Here is a 21,985-nt window from a genome sequence, read left to right as displayed (position 1 = left end):
ACCCGGTACCCCGGCCATGCGCGAGGTTTACCGTGATAGAGAGCCGTGGACGATCGACATTGCATCAATAGAACTTGATGACTGAGGGTCACGATATGAACGAGCATTAATACTGGAAAGTGTCATATCGAACGCGCAAATAAAAAAATGAAATTTGTTAGCAAACACAATTTTATTACAAAGATCTGCTCAGAATCGATATAAGAAAGCAAACAAAAACTTAGAATTTACTCATGATCATATGATAAATCATGAAAAATCACACCAATTCTTTCTTTCATCATTATAATCAAGAATATTTTTACCCATCCGGCGCGCCTCCAGAATTATGATGTCATTTGTCACGCAGGAAAATAATTGTTTTTGCGAAGGGGTATGCGGCAAGTGCGGTGCAAAGAAAACGGAAAATATTTAATTTCATCATATTCATAATTTTCAGAATATTTGGAATAATTAATTAGCAAGTAATAATTTTTCTTGATTGTATTTCCTCTAGGCCTAGTTGTCATTTTTAAAGCACTGAAATAAAGGTGTCCGGCAATAGGATACACTGCCATATATTCATAAAATCAGAACTCCAGTTTCATCATAGTCTACAGTGTGAACTACACTGTTCGAAGTGTTCACACCTGTACCTGTCCGTACCCGGCACCCCGCCCGATCGAGGCCGCGCCCGGTACGTAAGGCTACAAATGCTGGAGTCTCGACACTCTACTACCCTACAGTTTTGCAACTCATTCATTCATTTTCAACCAGAAATTTATCTCGAATTCCACTCTCTACTTCGGCTTGGGTCATGAAACGTTCCTCCTTTGCATAAACATTCATCAGCATCAAAATCAAACTTAAAGTGATTGACTAATAAAAAGGGGCACGTCTTACTTTGAAATTTTGAATCGAATAATCACTTGCAACGTAAATTAAGTGTCCATAGCGACGTCAAGCGGACTCCATTTTTTCAATGAAGTGTCTTTTCGTACTTCACTGCACTGCGCATGCTCAGACCAATTAAGTTGGGTCTCTGGAACAGGTGTACAACCCCCCCCCCCCCGTATTACCTGTATTACCTTGAACATCATACCCTCTCTTCTTTCCTCTCCCTGACCTTTTTTTACTCCAAATTATTTGGATTCAAGAGACAGTGTAAAATATGCCATCAGTTCAATTTATAGATGAATTAGCAATGTTGATGGCGACGGTGATATAGTGATGTTGTCTAGATTGAGAGTAAAAATATTAGAAGGGTAGAAATTAACACACATGAATTTTATTAATAGAATAGCTGAGTTTAGTTTTAGAGCCGGTGGATTAAACTAAATTGAAATATCATGTAAGGTAGCAAAAATTGCATAATAGGACTAACACAAAGAGTGTAAATTAGTACCAACATTTTTTTGAAAAAAAAATAACTGTAGGCCTGTATACGCTTATTTTATTTTGATCTACGATAATAAAAGGACAATCCATTTTGGGGACTTCACTTCAACCATCCCGCGGTCTCAACTTATCATGTTTTTAACATGATATGCGAATACTTGTATCTAAAAAAGTGCCTGAAACATCCCAATTCAACTTCTTAGACAAATTCATGCGGAGGTCATGCAATCTCATATTTTAAAAATCAGTTAGCTAGCCGGATAATGACAATTTTTCAATCAAGTTAAGAGAACAGTATAACAAGAACAAATAGTGCTAGAAAATGCCTTAGGGTGAAACAAATTGATATGGATAACACTAATAGCATTGATTTTATACATGAACTATCATCAGTTTTGGTGTGCCCCCAAGGTGCCCCCCTGAAAAAAATTTGCGGTGCAAAAAAAAAAAAAGAGGAGAAAGAAAGAAAAAAGAGAAAGAAGGATAAACATAGAAAGGAAAAGAAGGGAGGAAAATTAGAGGAGGAAGACAGATGAATAAAATAAGGTGAGGGGAATACTTTAAAAAAAATGTCACTATATCAAATTTTCGCTCGCACGTACTTCGCCGTGCTCGCGATTGCCTGTTCGATGAGATTCATATCTTGTTCAAATCAAGTCAAAACGTAGGCATATCAACATGATAGCGTTGCGCGCTCGCATTTTGATTGGTGCGTATACTTCTGTATTAATTCTATAACAAGCTAGTACCCTTTTCATGGGAAATTATAACAAATTTCGGCTCGCGATCACTCGCGATTTGCGCTCGCACTAATTCCTAAACAACGTATTAACTCGTGCGTCATATTTATAATTACAAAATTGTTAAAATGTCCAGTTTTCAGGCCTTACAAATAAATTTCTGGACGAATAACGCATTGTAATTAAAGGGATGATCCAGGCTGGAAATATTTATATCTCAATAAATAGAGTGAAATTCACAATGCAAAATGCTGAAGATTTGATCAAAATCGGATAACAAAGTTATTGAATTTGAAAGATTTGCATTATTTCGGTGAAACAGTTCTAGGCATGTATGTCTTTATAAATATAAGTGGGCTGTTGATGTCATATCCCACTTGTTCTTTTGTATTTTATTATATGAAATTTCGTTTATTAAAAAAAATTATACTAAGAACTAAAACAATTGGATTGAAAACTGATTAAGTGCACTATAGTTATTTATTGCCGCAACTTAATTATTTCATCGTAATGGAGACACATTTACACAAGGATGAAAAAATGAAACATTTCTGATTTCATATAATAACATACTAAAAAGGAAAGTGGGGATATAACATCATCAGCCCACCTAATGAATATTCATGATGATGTGCATATAACTGTTTTCACAAAATATTGATAAACTTTGAAATAACTTCGTTATTTGTTATCCGATTTTGATGAAATGTTGCTCTGTGGATTTTACTCTATTTATTTAGATATAAATATATTGAGCCCGGACCATCTCTTTAAGCATATTAGATTAATAAATGAGAAAATGAAATTTTCATATCTGTAATAACTGAATTATTGGCCCTTTTTCGGAATGTAATATCGATAAGTTTCATCTCGCGCTTAGGAATAATAGGAGGGTAGTCATCATTTTCATCATGATGACAAAATGTTCTTAGAGTGTCCAGGACGCGTCCCGGTCCTACATGTCAAAGTATCAATAAAAAAAGCATGCCGCTTCGCGCTCGCATGCATGTTTATTAAGTACATGTTCCACATCCACTTCGAAATTTCCCTACACAGTGCTTGAAAAAGTTCTTAAATTGACACCTTTTCATCTAATGTTTTCATCTCGCTCTTCGAGCTCGCATGATTAATCTTCGTGAAAAAATGTATTCAGATGGCCATATTCTAGGTCTAAATTTTAAACACACGCACAAATATTTATTGAGATATGTAGCTTGTTCTTTATTTAAACGTTCTTAAATTATTAAGTGTCAGATCAGGATATCAATAATTTTCTGCTCTCGCTTCCGCTCGCATTATTAGGAAGATGCCCAACCCTATTCATGATTTACAAAACATGAAGAGTGTCCCGTTTTCAGGTCTAAAATCTGAATTTTCTTCCGCTCGCGCTTCGCGCTCGCACCAATTGTTTAGTTACATACCTATCCCTTTTATGATTACAAAAAGTGCTGAGAATGACATTTTTTAGGTCGGAATGTCAAAAATTTTCAGGCTCGCATTTTTTAATTGCTGAAATATGTATCGTCTTCATGGCTAACTGCAAACAGTTTTTATCAGGCCAGAACGTTTATTGAAAATTTCTGCTCGCAGCTCATAGTTAGGCCTACATTTTGTTCAGGACCATAAACATTGCCCAGAATATTAAATGTTCAGGACGAAATACATGAAAGTAAAAAAAAAAAACTTTTTATGTAGAGCTTTTGAGATTATTTCATATTTATGTTATTTTATAAGATTAAAGCTAAGAAGTGACTGTAAGGACTACCCCTTCAAACAATTTGAGCGGCCGATCGGGGAAAATATGAGTGAAAATAATTTTTGGCCCCACCGTCCCCTGGTGTCTCTGCTGGATCCGCCCCTGTGACACATACACACAGAGAAAAAAATATGTTGCCCCCTCCCCCATTAAAAAGCAAGGACCCCCAGTGCCCCCAGGAAAAATCCTAGCTACGCCACTGTGTCTAAAATGTTTAGCTGAATTACACCTCGAGTTGTCTGGAGTCTCCATACAATGAAGGCATACAATATATCACATTCGTTTCATTCAACGTTAACCGAATAACACAGAGGCCTATAAATATGGGCTATCTATGAACAAATTGAAGAGTTTTTTTTGAAATACATGGATTCATTAAAAAAATTAAAATGATAATATAGAGCACAGTGCCCGGGGCCACTTCCACCGGGGGGCCACCGGTGTGTTGGCTCAGTTGTTAGAGCGTCCGTCTCACAACCGGGAGGTCGGGGGTTCAAACCCCGGCCGCGTCAGACCAAAAGACGTTAAAAGATGGGAGTTGCTGCTACCCTGTAGAGCCTCGTCGATCTGGCGCTGCACAGTGGTTGCCGGGCCTACGATCTATTGGGCAAAGCAAATTTTCGGAGTATTTCATTTCATGTCTATTTTGAACAATAAATTATGAATTTTCATTTTCATTTTGGATTTCATTTCACGAGTGGATACCATGCGCGACCATGAGATCTCAAAAAGCACCCTAATTATTTTCACCATACCCTTAACAAGTATTGGGGAAAAAAACACGTTACTATATTGGAAAGTAATACCTGAATTATACTCCCAAACAAGTACAGCGATATCAGGGCCGGATCCAGCCTTCGCCAATAGGGGGGGGGGGGGGGGGGCGGCGGATTTTTTTTCAGCCATATTTTTCCCGATCGGCCGCTCGAAGATGATTTTTTGTTTGTTTCTTTGAAGGGGGTAGTCCTATAAGTCACTTCTTAGCTTTATTCTATATATCAACATAAAAATATAATCCTTATTTTATAATGCGAGCGCGAAGCGCTGGCAATTTTTTTTTAATTGTATGTATTTTTTCCTAAACTTTGAATATTCTGAAAAAAATGTGCTTGCAAAAATTACTACGAACGCGAAGCGCGAGGAGAAATGTTTGCTATACGTTTTGAACTGATCGGAAAGGTAGGCCTACCCGTTAAAGACTGCTTAGCCATGAAGACGCTACGTATTTCAGCAATCATATAATGCGAGCGCGAAGCGCGAGCGGAAAAATTCTAGTTTTAGACCTAGAACGGGACACTCTATTCATGTTTTGTAAATCATGAAAGGGATGAGAAGGGGGGGATCTTCCTTTATTAATAATTCGAGCACAAAGGGCGAGCAGAAAATGTTTGTATACGTTTTGAACTGATCGAAAAGTGCCTTTTAAGGACTGCTTGCACTTAGCCATGAAGAAATTACATATTTCAACAATCAAATAATGCGAGCGCGAAGCGCGAGAGGAAAAATTCGAGATTTAGACCTAGAACGGGACACTCTGTTCATGCTTTGCAAATCATGAAAGGGGTGAGAAGGGGGGGGGGGTCTTCCTCCATTAATAATTCGAGCACAAAGGGCGAGCAGAAAACTTTTGATATTGTGATCTGAAACTGGATAATTGAATGAACATGCGCGCGTGTTTCAGATTTAGACCTATAATCTAGGCATTCTAAATACATCTTTTATCATGAAAATAAAAAGGAACGCAAAGCGCGAGCTTAAATTTTATAAGGGTGAGAAATATTTGATAGGGATGAGAAAATATTTGATATTCCGATCTGAAAAAGGGGGGTTAATTTCAACTTTATATTTCAAGCACTTTGTAGGTAAATTGTAAGGTTAATATAAATCGCTCCTGATAAAGAGCTGATATTTTTCATTATTACTTTGAGTTTGAGACATAGGACCGTGACATCCTTAGGACATGTTATTATATGAATATGATGACTTCCTTTTCATTTTGCAAAGCGCGAGATTAAACAAAAGGGACAATTCAATTATTAAATTGATATCTTATTCATTAATGCATAATACTACATTTCAAGCACTTTTTTTATTATGAATAGGGTGCATCAGTAATCAGTTGATAAATCTTTAACCATTAATGAGAGCGAAAATCACGAGCCGACATGTTTGATAAACTGCCACTGGGAAAAGGGGATTTTAGTTAGTTTGTTATATAATCAATATTAAGACATACCCACCAACCAAAATGCAAGCATGCCAGCGCTAGCTGATACGTTTTGACAATTAGACCTGAAAAGGGATACTTTGACAACTTTATGGAATACATGAAAATAAAAGGTACCTGATATATTTGTAAATCACACAAATTAATGAAAGTTCAATTTCCGAGGAGAAATATGTTTCGTATATTGACTTCCAAACTTGATATTTAAGCTCTGTGTTGAACAAGATTGTGAATCACTTAACAGGCAATGCGAGCGCGAAGCGCGAGCGAAAAATTTATATAGTGACATGAAATATTTTTTCTAAGTCTTCCTCTCATTTTATTCACTCATCTTCCTCTTCTTCTTTCTTCTCTTTTCTTTTCCTTCCTTTTTTCTTTCTTTCCTTTTTTTCCTTTTTTGCCCCGCCACTAAGGGGGCCGAGGGGGGGGGGGGGGCCGTCGGGCCAGATCCGCCTATATGATATTTCAAACACGGACGTCGGTCGTCGGTTTTTGCCTTTACCTACATCATTGGGTTTAGTATACAGCCAAACTCGCGCAAATCGTACCCTTAACTAGTGTTGACATCTGGGGCAAAAAATACACCCTTTATAAAAAAAATTTAGTCTTGATTGGTCATAGCCTCGCAAATTTGACCCTAAACACGTTAATTTCCTAGCGAAATAAAACCATTTTTCATTATTTTAGTGTTTTTGACACCCTTATTACGTTACGTACATGTACATAACGTGCCTATATCTTGAAAAAGACATCCTCTTTACGTGTTTTTTTTTGGTCGCGCATATGGTATCCACTCGTCAATGTAAGCGACCCCCCCCCCGGCCACAGTGGTGCAATAATTAAGCCCAAACTTTTGCTAGCGGACGAAAAATATATTGCCAGTTGATAGATTTTGACCTATAGTCGACAGAATATATTTCACTCTTGGCCCCATAAAGTTTCTCTCTCCCTTTTTTTTTTTGGGGGGGGGGGAACGCACAAAGTCCGCTTTATCTATTCTCCAGAGAATAGGATATTAGCCGACATATACATAGGGTAATAGTCTAGCTGGTGGCCCTTTTAAAAATAATTAAGCCCATCGTCCTCTGAAATATTTTTCGTTTATTCTTCCAGGAGAAACTAAGTGTTTGGGGGTATAATATGTTTGCATTGAATCCGCCAAAACCGGGGACCTCATCATTAGTATACTAACTCCATCTTCAGTGGAATCGACTCTCATTTTTGAAAAATCTAATTGAATTTGCATGTGTTTTTGCGGTGAAATAAATCAACATTGTGATCCCTTGTTTTCATGTCTATCCTTTTTATATCCACGTACATCTTTGCATTTTGGCTTATTATGACATAATAAGCCAAAATGCAAAAACATAATGTCACTATTATCTGCAAAGTTTGGTGAAAATGACATGTATTTCATTTTAACTGTGGAAATTCCTTTATCACTACGTGGTACTATCTTAAAATACTGTGGTAATTAAATTAAGATAAGGGGAATTTACGTTCGCTGAAATCAAGTATACACAGATTTTTATCTGATTGATAAATTCTAGCCAAACACTTCCGGGTGTAGAATGAGGGTGATGAGAAGTAATTCGCTCATTCTCTCCCGGGATTTTCCATACAGGTGAAGGAATTTCCTTAACTTGGTTGATCATTAATTATTAGCTGATGATTTGTTGTAGATATTAAGAAATAATCTAAAATCAATAAAAACTCTTCGACAATTAAAACTAATGTAGAGTTTCGTCTTGAATATTCATGCAAAGGTCCTTTGGTATTTTTGCCAAATAAGGAAAACCACTGGGAGGGCGTCCCTATTTGAAAAGCCCGGATGTACTTATTCTGCCATTTTGGGAGGGTTCACACGGAAGAGAGCGGCGACTGTAACAAAAACAAAGAGTCATTATCTATTTCTGAGAGGACAAATTCAACAAAGAAGATGGTAAGTGAAGCTTAAAGAACCTTCAATATATTTATCTTATTTATTTCCATTTTTCTTTGTGATTGTATGAAATAACTGTTATTTCGTCGCTGGTTATTTGGAGTCGCTACTGCAAAGTCAGTCCCACACGTTGACAAATTTGCAGGGGGAGGTGAGACTACCGGGTACCAGCTGAGCTGAGCCGAGGCTGAGCCGAGGCTGAGCTGAGTAAAAAAAAGACACTTCACAAATCCTCAATTTAAGGAAAACTATTTCATGAACATATGATTATTAGGTGCCGATTCTTTATCTAATAACCTACTTAATCTTAATGAATGAGTGGCACAATGTGAAATTCTAACTTAATTTATTTGGGCAAAACTTTAAGCCGCTAGCCCCATGACAGATTTGCATGTGTAAGCGTGCATTTGATATTCCTTCGCATGCGACATGAAATGAACCCATGGCCAGGAGGCTCCTAGAGAGTAAAAATCATTGGCATTATCGTGAAATAGGTGTCCAGTTTCCTAATTCCCCCGGACACTTACCAAATGAAAAACATGTCCTCCTTTATTTAAAGGAGACATTCGAAGAATCCAAAGTATTTTATAATGCCTTTTTGTGGTCATCATTGTAAAGGCGAAGTATTACTAATCAGATATATAACTTCACTTTTCAAAATAGTCATTAGAGTTTGCAGAAATCAGCTCTCAAAAATGATTTATTTTCATGCCATATTTCTGCCTTCCATCGGTCCTCTTGCGAGCTCCAGCTGAGTGACGTCACACAATGAGCGTGAGCAGCTGAGCTGACAGCAGCCCATTGAAGACGATCTTTCCAATCAGCGTTTTTTGCTCTTAGAATTGTTTATTCCTCACAAGATTGGTCTTGTTATATAGATAAAAGTTTGAATTTACTGAACAGTGAAATAAAGTGCACATTTAACGTATTTTGGTAACCGATATTTAGCTTAGAAAAAATGATTTTTTTTCAAGAAATATATTTGAATAAACAAAGCATATTTTCACTTAGAAATCACACTTGCGACAAATTGATATTATAATCAATATAAAGCATAGACATTCTTCGTCACGACTGAAAAAAAATTATGAAATTTCATTACGTAACAAAGTCAGGAACCACAAAATAACATGGCAATATCCATCGCGAAATGATTGAAATTGCAGTTGAATTGCCGAAACATGATTAGCCCACAGCGGCGAGCGGACTTTGTTTCATATATCTTAAAAGCACACCACAATGTAGGGAATAGTCTGTGGCCAAACGTGTTGGCCATCGTTTTGTCGTGTGCGAGGACCCTGGTTCAAAACTCGGGTTAACTTGGTTATTTTTTTTTATTCCTTCTCGTCCCTACCCAGCTTTTTTTTCTTGTGAAATCCCATTCAGACCTGTATTTATCAAATCTTATTTAATTGCTGCTTTTGATTTCAAGTTCTTGATTAGATTCTACTCTTATTTGGGATGGGAGGGGTACAGGATGAGTTAAAAGTCAAGTCCACATCAACTAAAAATTATTTGAATAGAGTAATTTCCCTTGCTGTTTTTACTCAAAACAGTCACAAAACAATGATATGCAAATTAGTGTGGCACTCACATCACATTCGTTTCTAATTTTTTTGTGGCATTTTGTTTTTTAATTCTTTGCAGATTTGAGTATAGGAATTTCTTCATCCGAACACAATAGGTTACATTTACGGAACTGTAACTCTAAATGTTATTTGGAGGAATTAAAATCCCTCTGAAAATTTTTCAGAAAATAAATAGAAAATTAAATATCAAATCTACATGTCATGTAAATATATCAAACAACAAAATACAAAAGAACTTAGTGCGTGTGACATAACGGTTAGTGTAATTTGCACATCGACACAGATGAGCATATCATCGTTTTATAAATTAGGCAAAATTTCTCAATGTTAGAGTAGTAATTATATAAATTTGAATCAAAGTTTTCATGAAATTTCCTGCAATATCTTATTTTTCTTTAAATTCAAATGAATTTTTGATTGTGTGGACTTCTCCTTTACTCTTAATGTAGGGAATGCATAGCAATATTTATCCAGAAACAAAATTGTCTTAAAATATGCAAATCTGTAATTGGGCACATGTTCACTTGTCTTTCATCCAGGCCACTTCCTCACACCCACCAGGCTTACAGTCTTAGAACAAAAAAAAATGATGAACCATCACACAACAGCACACAACATTCAGTGCTTCACAATAAATATTTCACTTCTGTTCATACATGTACATGCAATAAATATTGTGGAAAACAATTAAAAGGCGTACCCATATTCATTTCGTTTAAAAGGACAAATATATTATACCTTTCGAGAAAAATCAGCACGTTAGATATCTGATAACAAAACACAAATATGGGGCACTGCAAGAAACTTATGTTCCATTGCAAATCAAGCGTAAGTCTTAAATTCAAATTCAAGCGTAATAAGGTCGAGTTGCAATAGCAGTTCAACTACATGTACATGTTTGTCTTTAATCAAAGGACTTACCCTTGATTTGGGACGTGTGATTGATTAGAAAATTTCTTGCAAAATGCCCTAATAACATTAAAATTGTTTTTTTCGTTTTAAGTTGTGTGTTCTTATTTTCGACAAGCTGTATTCATGTCCAAGTCAATTTTTTTAGTTCTCTCCAAAACTGTGCTCAAAATCGTTTCCAAGATCGATAAACATAAATTTTCTGTTGCATCATTATCAGTCCAAAACTTGCATCGTAGCTCCTGGAAAGAATGAAGAAAAAAATGGCTATATCCAAATCAGTAAGAGGACATGATGGAATCTCCCAGATTGAAGTAGCGAGCAGAGACCAGAAGTCACCAGAGTCAGCAAGTGTGCAGATCTGTGTGTAGAAGAGAGAAAAAATAAAGAAATAATTTAAATAATCAAATCAAAGTATGAATTTCATTATCTTGATGATTGACGACGTGCGGTGGCATGTAATTCCCGGTCAACAACAAATAATAGTAGGTTTAGACACCTGAAAAATTCCACTCAGAACACTGGTGCTCTACCTCAACGCTCAAGTGATGTTTGTGTAGGCCCCACTCTACTTACCGCTTAGCGGTAGTGAATCACTTGAGGTACGGTACTCTGTGTTATTACAAAGAGTGCATTTATCTTCATTGTTTTATGTTGAAGGCACTACGCATTCATATGTAGAAGCACTCTAATCAGAAAGAAACACCAGACTCTAGTTTTGGCCAGGAATCAGCATGATCAGGGTAACCACTGCTGAAAATTTGTCTTGCTTCATGACATCGGCATTATGGTGATATAATTCTGTGTATCTGGATGTATACGATACAGGGCCCTCCTGAGCATGAACGCATTGGGTAATAGACCTGTGTATAATAAAAACTTAAACATTTGGCCTTATCGTGAAAACATTCGGCCTTATCGTGAAATTTGGTGTTTGTGCGCTCGTTGTGTACAAAGTCAATGGGAGTGGATCACCGCCGTTGACGAAATAAACGGCAGTGAATGGACTGGTGACAAAAACTACGATGGTGACAAAAACTACGATAATGCCAAACATTCCTCTGAAACAGCATATTTTCAGCCATGGTCCATGCCAATGCTCCTAAACAATTTAATCGCCTGAGTCCTGACCAGTTTATTTAGAATTTTAGAAATCTGACTGAAGTCTTTGTGAAGAAAAATCTGCTGGAATTGTGCAAAAACATTATTTCTAAAATAAAGACTTTTTAATTTTAATAGTAGTCATGCCAAAATGCATGATTCTAAAATTATATCAGATCTGTATCTGTCATCTGACCTGAATGCATCGTCAGAACAAGTACGGCTACAGACTACAGTTTCCAAACATGCTTACCTTGACTTTTGACTGGATCAAACAGCGTAAATAACCTGCATCGGCAGCAAGTGAATGGGACCGTACAGCTTGGAATCAGAGCAACACAACGAAGACTGTCGAGTGGACAAAATCGGTCTTTCCAGTTCATAATTCAATAAAAATGGACAAAGTAACACAGTTCTGGTTCTCTTATAGTCTGAAGATGTCGAAATCGGATATCACAACACATGAAGAAAACGGTAAATTCGAAGAAAAATAGAGACCAGGAAGGTTTATCAGTGTATTATGCACAGAGAGATAGTGTGTAGTCGATCATGTGACGTCATTATTCTCGACTGTTTTCGATCGCGTGAATGTCTGCCTGGGGGCGGCTGGGGGGCTGAGAAGGGTCTCTATTAATTTCATTTCTTGCATTTCCACAACATCTGTAGGACTTTTTAGTGACATATTTGTGTATAAAAAGACAAGACCTTTCCATTCATATATAATTTGTCTATAATCATCACTTTCGTGAATTTTCTTTGTGTGTATCCTTTAAGGCTCAGTTTCGGTTCGCCGCGGTAGCTCCTTCTACTCGTACTCGAGCTCTCAATCTCTCGTCGGCTGATATGTCATCATATAGCTTTATTTAGTCGCTCGTGCGCATGTATGTAAGGCTTGCTCCTTGCTAAACCTTGTTAACTCAGGTTAACTAGTGATTTATTTTGTTTTTGGTGTCCTATTTCACGACTATATTAAAGCTTGTTTACCCTTGTTAAATTATGATTTTCATTTGTATTTTGGAGTCCTATTTCACGACTAAATTAAGGCTTGTTAAACCTTGTTAATTGGTGGTTGGATGTCAATGAGAAGTTACGTGGGGAAATAGGTGTCCACTGTGTACAAGTCTATGGAGAGTTTCTCCGTGCGTTTCTACAGACTGGTGTCCTATTTCACGAGTAAATTAAGGCTTGCTAAACCTTGTTAACTAGTGATTTATTTTGTTTTGGTGTCCTATTTCACGACTATATTAAAGCTTGTTTACTCTTGTTAAATTATGATTTTGATTTGTATTTTGGTGTCCTATTTCACGACTAAATTAAGGCTTGTTAAACCTTGTTAATTGGTGGTTGGATGTCAATGAGAAATTACGTGGGGAAATAGGTGTCCACTGTGTACAAGTCTATGGAGAGTTTCTCCGTGCGTTACTACAGACTGGTGTCCTATTTCACGAGTAAATTAAGGCTTGCTAAACCTTGTTAACTAGTGATTTATTTTGTTTTGGTGTCCTATTTCACGACTATATTAAAGCTTGTTTACTCTTGTTAAAATTATGATTTTGATTTGTATTTTGGTGTCCTATTTCACGACTAAATTAAGGCTTGTTAAACCTTGTTAATTGGTGGTTGGATGTCAATGAGAAGTTAATGATGACTCTAATGATGACTCTAATATATTTCTATCACACCCCGACCCAGATCAATTGACGCAAATATTCAATGACGAACTAAAAAATGTTTCTAAATGGATAACAGCTAACAAACTCTCTCTTAACCTAGCAAAAACTAGCTACATGCTATTTAGCAACAAGATTACGACTGTACCAAAAGATGTAATTTTAAATGATACTGTTATTCAAAGAGTGCGATCTACTAAATTTTTGGGACTGTTCATTGACGATAAACTTTCTTGGAAAACACATATTGATAATATTTGTAAAATCATTGCTCGCAATATTGGTGTCATTAGAAAATTAAGTCACTTCTTACCCCATTATATTTTGTTATCATTATATTCAACGTTAATTTTACCTTATCTGAATTACGGAGTTGTTGCATGGGGTAACGCAGCGAATTCTCAAATTAATAGACTTTTTATATTACAAAAAAGAGCGATTCGTATTATTAGTCATGCAGAATTCAGGGCACATACAAATATTCTGTTTTTGAAAAATAAAGTCTTGAAGGTTAAAGATTGATTCTTTTCAACTCGGACAGTTAATGTACAAGTTTATTAATAAACAATTACCGTTACCTTTTAATAATATGTTTGTAAAAAATAATACAATTCATAAGCACTTTACTCGCCAGGCGAGTTCCTTTCATTTACCTCTGAATAGAACATCGTTTGCACAGAAGACATTTGTTTTTACTGGTCCAAAATTATGGAATTCTTTTTCAAAGGATATTATACAATGTAATTCAATACAAAATTTCAAAGGAAAACTGAAAAAATATCTTCTGGATTCATATTAGATTATCGTTTTTTTTCCACAAAGTTATGTAACTCAGAACTTAATATGTAAATGTGTTTATTAATTTCTCTTTGTATATATGTTTAATCGTTTTATGATTTCTGTATACAGTGTATACTGATTCATTAATTTTTATTTTTATTTATTTTATTTTTGTTTATTTTTTATTCATTGTATTATGTATTGTTTATTTCTTTATTTTATCATATTTTTATTCATGAAATCTACTTATGAAAGGGGGCCTCCACCCTACAAGCTCTGCTTTTTAGTTGGTCTCCTTCTCTTTCGATTTCATAGCATTATTGTATTATAGAAATGATTTATGTATTATATTTTGTAAATATGTCTATTGAACTATCATTGTAAATGTAAAAAGATTGAAAGAGAAAATAAATGAATTGAAATTGAATTGAAATAGGTGTCCACTGTGTACAAGTCTATGGAGAGTTTCTCCGTGCGTTTCTACAGACTGGTGTCCTATTTCACGAGTAAATTAAGGCTTGCTAAACCTTGTTAACTAATGATTGTACTTTTAATTTTGGTGTCCTATTTTTTACGACTAGCTTGTTAAACCTTGTTAAATAATGATTTTAATTTATATTTTGGTGTCGATTGAAAAACCGTCCCTCGCTGTAAAAGTCGTTCAATAGAATATTGTGTGAGGAGCAAGGAACCAGAAGCGACTGCTCTGTGTGGAGAGTTTCGCATCGGGAACAAAAGGTTTCGCATCAGATCTTTTGAAAATTGTTGAAGCGAGGATTTCTTTAGAATATCATGGTAAGGTAGATCCCGGTTCAAATAAGTGTCCAGTTTCCTAAAGCACGGAATGGCCAAATCATTTACTAACGTATGCTTAACTCTCGACGGATCCAGGAATTTCTTCCCATTCATCTCCATGAACCGTCAAAAAACCTGAAGCTTTCGCCTCCGAGTCACTCACACAACATGAGAGGTTAGCATGGTTAGTAATACTAACCTCGCACAACGCATGTGGTTTCATAGTGGACTTTGACGTTTTCATTCATCACACGAATGTGAGGGAATGAAAAACGCCAAACATTCCAGTATTTCTCCACTAATGGAAATTTGTTTTTATGATTTAACTTTTTTTTTTAATGAATTGGAAATTATTTATAAAAGTGTTTTTATCGCTTACCTCCAAGTCTCTACCAGGATACTCCGTTCGATCCGTCCTTAATACTGCGGTGGAAAGTACGCAAACAACAATCGAAAAGCAATTTTTCGTATCGAACATTCTCAATTCAAGTCGTCAGCGCATAATAGGAAATTGTACCAAAAATCAACAGGTTGCATCTCATGTATATACTTATTGGTAAAGTACGCCATCTTTTGACAAGATGATGATGAAAGTGGATTGAACGAGCAAGAAAATAATGCTGATTGCCTAGAATGCAGCTAGCTTGCAACACCGTAAACAAAGGTACGGTAGGCACTTAAGAACCAAGTTTGAAAGGACACTCGTAAAATTACGTCACTCTCGCGATGAATAATCATTAGATCGTGGTCGTGCGTGTTCAATAAAAACTCTCTGCATGCATGCACTCAGTGTGTATTGAACACGCACGACCACGATCTAATGAATATTCATCGGCGAGAGTGACATAATTTTACGAGTATCCTTTCAAACTTGGTTCTTAAGTGCCTACCGACTTTGAAATAATATCGCGCGCCCTCTTTAGGCAAAAGTTGATATCAACGCTGATCAAGAGGCATCTACGTGAAGATCACGAAAAATGCTCTTATTTTATTTAAAAAAACAGCAAAGAGAATTCAACAAACGATCCATATGGTTCGGTAAGTGTCATAGCTCAAATATAATGCTTAGCTACGATGTAAAGTCATAGTTATTTTAGTAAAAAGGGTGTGAAAGATTCGCGTGCACCGGTACATATGAATCCTTCACACACGAGACGATTTGAACCCTTGAGTGCCTCCGAGTTAACTACTTTTATCCTAATACTAAATAGGGGTCTAGATCTAGCCCTAAATCACGTAAATGGAATATATCTTCATTTCAGACATTACTTTGCTATCAATGTCATTTTTAAACAAAAATTAATTTAAAAAATGAAAGAAATGTTATAAAAAGACAGGGAAAACTTGCCATCGTGTTTATGTGGCAATCTTGATTTCATTGTCTTTCGCTTGGCGACAGTACACAAGATGGCGCATAAAAAAAGCGAGTTTTCCCTGTCTTTTCATAACATTTCTCTTGGTTTTTAAATGAATTCTTGTTTTAAAATGATATCGTAGAAATGTTTGAAATGAAGTTGTATCCCATCTCTCCTGCCCTCTCTATTTTCGAACTTCTTTCCTCTTTATTTCCCTTTCCTCTCCCACTTTACTTTTATTTTCCTTGTCCTTTCTTGGACATCAGGACAGTCTTTCGTGTCGCCCATCTTTTATGATGCGCCATGTGGAAACGTATTTTAAATAAATCATCTGCAAACATTTCATTCGTCCGTTAAAATAAACAAAATATTTCTTTTTAAAATGATGTGATATATCATGAAATTGTATAAAATTTGATTTAAACGCAAGCTAACGAATCTTATTATTTATCATAAATTTCAGAAACACCCCGCTTGTAGCGTATCATAAAAGATGGGCGACACGAAAGACGGTCCTTGGAAAGACCCTTTCGTGCAATCGGCCCCAGTTTTTATTTTACTCATTGTTAAAATGAGTACCCGATTAATGCCTATGTTTATAGTGTATATTTGTATGTATAAGTTGTTTTGTTATGTTTTGTTTTGATTTTGTTTTTGTTTTGTTTTGACAAAAAATACTATTTTGTTTTTGTTTATCTGTTTATATATATTTCTTGTTTTGAACAAAATGTTGGCAATTGCCAGTGACGTTCTGTAATAAATTCAATTCAATTCATGATTTATGGCTAGATCTTTAAAAGGAAAGTTCCCTCCACTAAAATTGAAAAAAAATATGGAGGTTTACTTAGTGTCAAGAATTATCTAAAATGTATCTAAGAGATTTAAGGAGGAAAAGTTGGATACATACCAAAATATGGCGTTATTCCGTCAAAATTTAAAGTGTGTGTAATTCCCAATGGCATCGGTTTATTTAGTCAGAAAAATAAATGCCCAATTTTTGGAGAGTAATATATTCTTTTATTTAAAGTACTAGTTTATTAGCATTATTATCACAGGCATTGCTCGAAACTTACCTCAAAATTTCCTAAATAGTGAAAAATAAAGGTTAAATACTCTTTAAAATGTGCTGGAAAATGCATGTATGCATACTGGTCCCTATGTACTTTGCGGGCTAGTGGCTAGAAATGGGCATTTTAAAGTCTTTAAGCTGACCTACATGTAGGACTGTGGGACTCTGAGAGGAGTTGTGGAAACATGTCATCAACTTGGCTGTCAGAAAATGTGACATGTTTCTACATGTAACTACATGGTTTAGGGAAAGTGTTTTTCCATTTCAAAAATTGCCTTTTCCGTTTCAGAAAATCTTAAATTCTGTTTCAGTATGTCAGAAAACGGAAATTACGTTTCCCCATAGACTTTGTGTACATAAGAAATTAGTAAACAATGATTCCGTTTACCCATTCAGTAGCAATAACACAAGTTAGCACTCAAGCTGGTCAAAATTTGTATCTGCCACTGTACCAACAACGCAGTAGAATCCGCTCTAATCGGATGGGGTACAAAAAATATTTTGACAAACATATTTAACTTGACTACATCCTCAACTTTCACATTTGTAGCATTATTTCATGGTTAAGTGAAATTTTTATTGATAATTTTGTGGGTTTTTGGACATCGTTTCGAGCAGTCAACGATTTCGTTCTATCCGCCATTTTGGATTTCAAGATCGTGCTGTACATCTTCAAACGTAGAGGGCAGCAAAGCATGACCAGCATGTAAATGATTTCGATACAGCCCATCGACCGTACCCCACCAGAGCGACACGAAAGGACCGGGGCGAGGGTTATGATCGAGTGTGAAGGAGTGAAGAGCAGTCAGGATGTGTGGATTGTCGTGATTGTGGTGAAGTGAGATCGTGTTTTGTGGCCATTTAATATTCAAATTTTGTCGAGAATGTGGAGTAATTTTTGAGGAAAAATATGTTTTCCATGATTTACCGTTTCAAAAGGCCATTTCTGTGAATTCCGTCCGTTTTCCGCGATCGCTGAAAGTCACTGTCCCTAATGCTTCTCTCAAAATATAAAAGAACGGTTGGGGCCATTTCACATATTGACTTTTTGGGCCATGTCTACTGCACAAATCTAGTGCCAGTGCTTAGCCTACCAAAGCCAAAGAAAAGGCAAAGTTATACTAGGGATTACAAAAGGTCCGCTGATCGTCTCAGCAATAATGCTAGAATATGGGTGAATGAAGAGCCAATGCGTTTGTATCATCATACATCATCTGTTCTGGTCGGCAAATGTTTTCTCATCAGCAAATTAACGTGACTTGACACTTTGTAAATCATAAAAGGAAAATAACCACCAGGTCATGACACGCTGCCCGACCCAGAAGATCTGGCTTACCATCGCCTGGCGACCTGGTTGGGTGATGCACAGATGCAACTTGTGCACATGTGCCCTTTCACTTGCTTTGATTCCTTTTTATGCGAGTTAGGATATATATTGATATATATTTTGGAGGTCAGAAAGCAATTTCAAATATGATAACCACAGTGCATCGTAAAACTTACATTAATTTTGTGAAAAGTCACTGAAAACTGTGTTTTAAAAGGGAAAGGTTGATCATCATGCTGGGCTTGAATGGTTAAAATGACGTCACTCACGTACACGTCCACTATGATTTAGGAGAACCGCAAAATGGATGTGGTGAGGTTCTCTATTCTGATAGTGGATGTGTGTGAGGACCTGAGGCATATGGCAGGCCAAAAAATGACGTCACCTCGTACCAGTCCTCTATGACGTACATTTCTAAAAGTGCTCAATAATCACTTTTAATAAGCGTTGTGTTGTTGTGGAAATGCATGGACAATTGAATAATAATAAAAGCCAATTTTTACAAAGCGCTTTTCCCAGAATGGCCCAAAGCGCGTTACAGCATATTATTACAGCATGTTATATTTCGACAGGGTTAAACTTGTCCTTTTTATGGTAAGATTTCCCACATTGCATCAGTATCGGAGGAGAAGGACTTGGGAATTACTTTTGATGATAAGGTCAAGTTTAGTCAGCAAGTTGGAAGAGTAGTTGCTGCAGCAAATAGGAAACTGGGAATGATCAGATGCACATTTTCATCTTTTGACCAAGAAGGATTCCTACATGTAGTTCCTTCTCCTGTACAAAGACCTACATGTATCTGAGAATATTCATCATGTGTATGGCATTCTATAGACAAAAAATACATTGAGAAGCTTAAAAAGATGCAACGAAGAGCCACCAAACTTTTGACTCCATTTAAAGGGACCTCAACTACTTCACACACTTTCAAATCTTGAAACTACCTTACTTCCTACACTTGCCTATAGAAGACACGTATCAGACAATGTTGCACATCTTCAAATTAATAAATAGTATCGATGACTTTATAGTGTGGACCAATTCTTTACATTGCCAAGATCAGAGAGAACACGGTGGGACAATTTAAAGATTCAAAAGAATCGCGTTCGTACAAAGTTGAAACAAAAGGTGTATTCTCACAGAGTTGTCACACAATGGAATAATCTACCAGATGAAGTTGTGAACAGTCAAACTGTTAAAGGCCTGGTCACACCACCCGAGCGTTGTTGGAGCGGTAGGGAGAGAGGGTCGAATTTCGCTCACAAAATTTGGGAAAAAATCGAAAACAAAATAAAAACAATCAAAATCGAAAATGGTGAACGGTAGCGAGCGGTGATGATTTTTTCTCTCCGCTCCACGACCACTTCAACAATGCTCGGCGGTGTGACCAGGCCTTTACATGTTCAAATTGCGTTTGGAAAAGGTGTGGAAGACGTCCCTGAATATGTATAATCCAGATGAAAATTGTCTTTGTCCATGCTCTACCCCTGCCACTCTTTTGGAACACAAACTAATTAGTTCTACAGGGCTTCATTGTTTACAACATACCAGAGATGCAAATGGCAAATGTGATCTTACTTCTCAGATTTTTAAAAGTCACTTTAATGTTAACCAGTGCCTTTTATAGTTTTATACAATATCATCTCTTCTTATTTTTTTTTACAGGCTGATGTTCAACTTGATTGTGCCTTGGATTTAATGAGGCGGCTTCCACCACAGGAAATAGAAAAGAATCTCAGTAACCTTATCGACTTGGTAAGTAAAATTACGAGATATCCAACAAAGTCTGTAGTCAGATGGTTGATTTAATACCTCCTTAATACCCCTTTACACCAAGTGAAGTTTCTGCTACGTTCTTGAAGTTCAGAAGCAAACCAACGTGGCACCAGCTTCGTTTATGCCCCCATTACACTGGAGGAAGTTCCCGCTACATCCTTGAAATTCAGAAAAAATAGCAGTGACGTAGCGATAACTTCCTTGTTTTCGCAAAAATATGAAATCGTCCAGTGCATGCTACGTATGCGCTACGAAACTTGATACGTTCATGGTGCATTAGTGTTGTTCTTTTCGTGTCCGCTACGTCTATGAAACGTCGATGGAGCATTTAGTACGCAATATTTAGTGCGTCAGTACTATGCACTGATCAGAAAGCGGTCCCGCTACGTGGACTTTGGACATGTTCCAAGTCCATGTAGCGGAAAATTTGTCTCCAGAGATCATGCAGACTATGCCATGTCAATAACAGTTCTCGCTACGCTCTCAGTACGCTGCAGCAGTTCCCACTGCGTCATGGCCATTTTTCTTTGAGGTAGCGAGAACTGCATAGACGTAGCGTTGGTGTAATGGGGGAATCAAGGTGTCACTCCACTCAGTGCCACTCTCCACCCAGGTGTTAAATGGATACCTGGTGGGATGCCAAAGAGTTCAAGCTACAATGTATGCAATATGCCTAGCAATTGAGTCTTGTTGGAATGCTCCCCTGGGGGGTGGATACAGCACCTAAATTGTGTAGGGGCATTCTAGGATCTGACGACCAGGGTAATAATAATTATTACACGTTTGTAAAGCGATTAGATATGCAAACTTTTGCAAAGTGTTCAGAATTTATGAATTTAACTTTTATTATAATTGATTTTGGTCAAGCATGAATGACTGCAATTTTGAATTAATTTATAAATAAATGTATTTTTTAGTAAGTCACAAGAGTTTTCTATGGACTTTGTATCTAGATCTTTACATTCTTTTTCCTAGTGAATTATCAAGTGTTTTGGTTGTTTATCATTCATTGATAAACCCTGACATACCTGATACTTATGAATTTCCTGATTGATTAAAAAAAAATTAGGGGAATTCCCTGTGTTAAATTTTGAATTGTTTAATTCATGAATCTGATTATTGAAGAACAATGGGAAAATGCTTTTGTCACCAAAAAGTCTTGCTATTTGCTGTATAAACAAAGGCAGGAATTTGAAAAGCATGGTCGAGCGAGTAAACATCAATATAAAACTGCAAGAAATTCTATCAAATTTTACTCTTAACCCTATCTAGGCCGGGGTATTTTGGGAGTTCCTATGGCCGGGGGGGCCTCCCAGGCCCCCCCTAAGATCTCGGCCGTCGACCGCGCGATCGCGCCGAAAATTGGCACGCGGGTTGCCTTGGACATAATCTACAAGATTGTATAGTAATTTATTTCATGCGAATTGTTATTAAGTGATTATGCTAATTTATGCGTAATTAGTATGCGAAATCATACTTTTTCCTCTAACTCCCTAAATAAAGCTCCAAATGTACTAATCTTTGGTATAGAAACTCTTTGTGGTGTCCTTAGCAAGTGTACATGAAAAAAAT

At 36.5% G+C, this 21,985-nt stretch overlaps 2 protein-coding genes across 4 annotated transcripts in view; one reads left to right on the top strand and one right to left on the bottom strand.

The window, feature by feature from the left end:
• LOC121428161 (trichohyalin-like) overlaps positions 1–979 on the bottom strand; it is a 40,753-nt gene extending 39,774 nt beyond the window's left edge. For all 3 annotated transcript variants that reach the window (XM_041624755.1, XM_041624758.1, XM_041624756.1), the window contains exon 1: positions 883–979. The gene's annotated coding sequence lies outside the window, so the exon portion shown is untranslated. The remainder of the gene's footprint in view (positions 1–882) is intronic.
• A 6,935-nt stretch (positions 980–7,914) lies between these two features.
• The window catches only part of LOC121427842 (F-actin-capping protein subunit beta-like), a 40,147-nt gene continuing 26,076 nt past the window's right edge, over positions 7,915–21,985 (top strand). Inside the window, exons 1-2 of the mRNA XM_041624410.1 lie at positions 7,915–8,042; positions 20,303–20,392. Coding sequence (XP_041480344.1) covers positions 7,932–8,042; positions 20,303–20,392 — 201 coding nt within the window. The 5' untranslated portion in view covers positions 7,915–7,931. The remainder of the gene's footprint in view (positions 8,043–20,302; positions 20,393–21,985) is intronic.

The sequence above is a fragment of the Lytechinus variegatus genome, chromosome 14, assembly GCF_018143015.1.
Source record: "Lytechinus variegatus isolate NC3 chromosome 14, Lvar_3.0, whole genome shotgun sequence".
Lineage (NCBI taxonomy): Eukaryota > Metazoa > Echinodermata > Echinoidea > Temnopleuroida > Toxopneustidae > Lytechinus > Lytechinus variegatus.
The sequence above is the reverse complement of the archived record's forward strand: the minus strand, read 5'-3'. Positions and strand labels throughout refer to the sequence as shown.